Source organism: Ailuropoda melanoleuca, unplaced genomic scaffold (assembly GCF_002007445.2).
Source record: "Ailuropoda melanoleuca isolate Jingjing unplaced genomic scaffold, ASM200744v2 unplaced-scaffold3426, whole genome shotgun sequence".
NCBI classification, from domain to species: Eukaryota; Metazoa; Chordata; class Mammalia; order Carnivora; family Ursidae; genus Ailuropoda; species Ailuropoda melanoleuca.
The window spans coordinates 1-1,326 of NW_023205237.1; the positions used below are offsets into that span (position 1 = coordinate 1).

General features: G+C 65.2%; 1 protein-coding gene across 1 annotated transcript; it reads left to right on the forward strand.

Annotated features, from left to right (window-relative positions):
* Positions 1-8: 8 nt before the first annotated feature.
* LOC117798772 (sialic acid-binding Ig-like lectin 15) lies at positions 9-390 on the forward strand (the record flags this gene model as incomplete). The annotated part of the gene is made up of 1 exon (XM_034651236.1): positions 9-390. A coding segment is annotated over one exon (382 nt), but the record flags the coding sequence as incomplete, so codon positions are not given.
* Between the last annotated feature and the right edge of the window lie 936 nt (positions 391-1,326).

The window sequence follows — 1,326 nt, forward strand, 5'->3', positions numbered from 1 at the left end:
CCGCAGGTGCGCCGGCGCAGCGCTGGTCCATGCAGGTGCCGGCCGAGGTGAGCGCGGCGCTGGGCGAGGCGGCCGTGCTGCCCTGCACCTTCACGCACCCGCACCGCCACTACGACGGGCCGCTCACGGCCATCTGGCGCGCGGGCGAGGCCTACGCGGGCCCGCAGGTGTTCCGGTGCGCGGCGGCGCGGGGCAGCGAGCTCTGCCAGACAGCGCTGAGCCTGCACGGCCGCTTCCGGCTGCTGGGCAACCCGCGCCGCAACGACCTGTCGCTGCGCGTCGAGCGCCTCGCCCTGGCCGACGACGGCCGCTACTTCTGCCGCGTCGAGTTCTCCGGCGACGTTCACGACCGCTACGAGAGCCGCCACGGCGTCCGGCTCCGCGTGACCGGTGAGCGCGGCGCCCTTCCCACCGGCCCGCCGCGTCCCCAGGGCGCCCAGCGCGCGCCGCGGGCACAGAAAGGGGGCATTAGCCAGCGCCTTTCTCTAGGGCAGGGGGCCCGCCCACCCGGCGAACTTGTTAAAAATGCAGAATGCTGGCCCCGAGCAGGGCTGAGTGGCGCCCGGGAGTGGGGAGTGCACATCGGAATGAAGCTCGTACGGGGTGAATGGCCCCAGGAGCTCTCAGTCTAGGGGGAGGGACACGAGTTGAACAAAGATGGCAAGGGCTGTGATGGAATGTGTGCTCTATGCACTGAAGGGCACCCGCAGCCCTCCGGGGAGGTGCCCAGGGAGCCCGCCAAGTGCGCAGTACTTTGCTAGACCCTAAGGAAGTGGGAGCGAGGGTCCCCGATCCGCAGAGCAGTGGTCCTCAACCCTGGCTGCGTACTGGAATTAGCTGGGAGCTTTTAAAAATCCTAGCCCTCCCTGCTGTGGGGATCCCGTTCTGGGTTCCAGTGCGGCTCTGCCAAGAACCTTCCATGTGCCCTTGGGCTGGCTGGGCCGCCTCTCCGAGTGCATGTCAGTTTCTTCCCAGGGCCGGCCACCCTGCCACAGATCCACGCAATCAACTCTAGATCTTGGTGAGGTTGTCTGGGAGTGGGAAGTGCCCTTGAAATCCTATCAGCAGACAGTCCCCAACCCTGTGCTACAGCCACGGTAATGGCCACTGATAATTCGCTATAGGCCAGGCACGAATCCAAGCACCACACATGTATTAACTTGCCAAATCTTCTCAACGACCCCATAAGGTAAGTGATCCCCATTTTACGCATGAAGAAACTGAAGCACGGAGATTCGGAATAACTTGCCCCATCTCTATGGAGTCCCAGGCACCATGGCGCTAGAGCGCCTACTCCCTCCTCTCCGAGCCGCCCCCCCCCCCCCC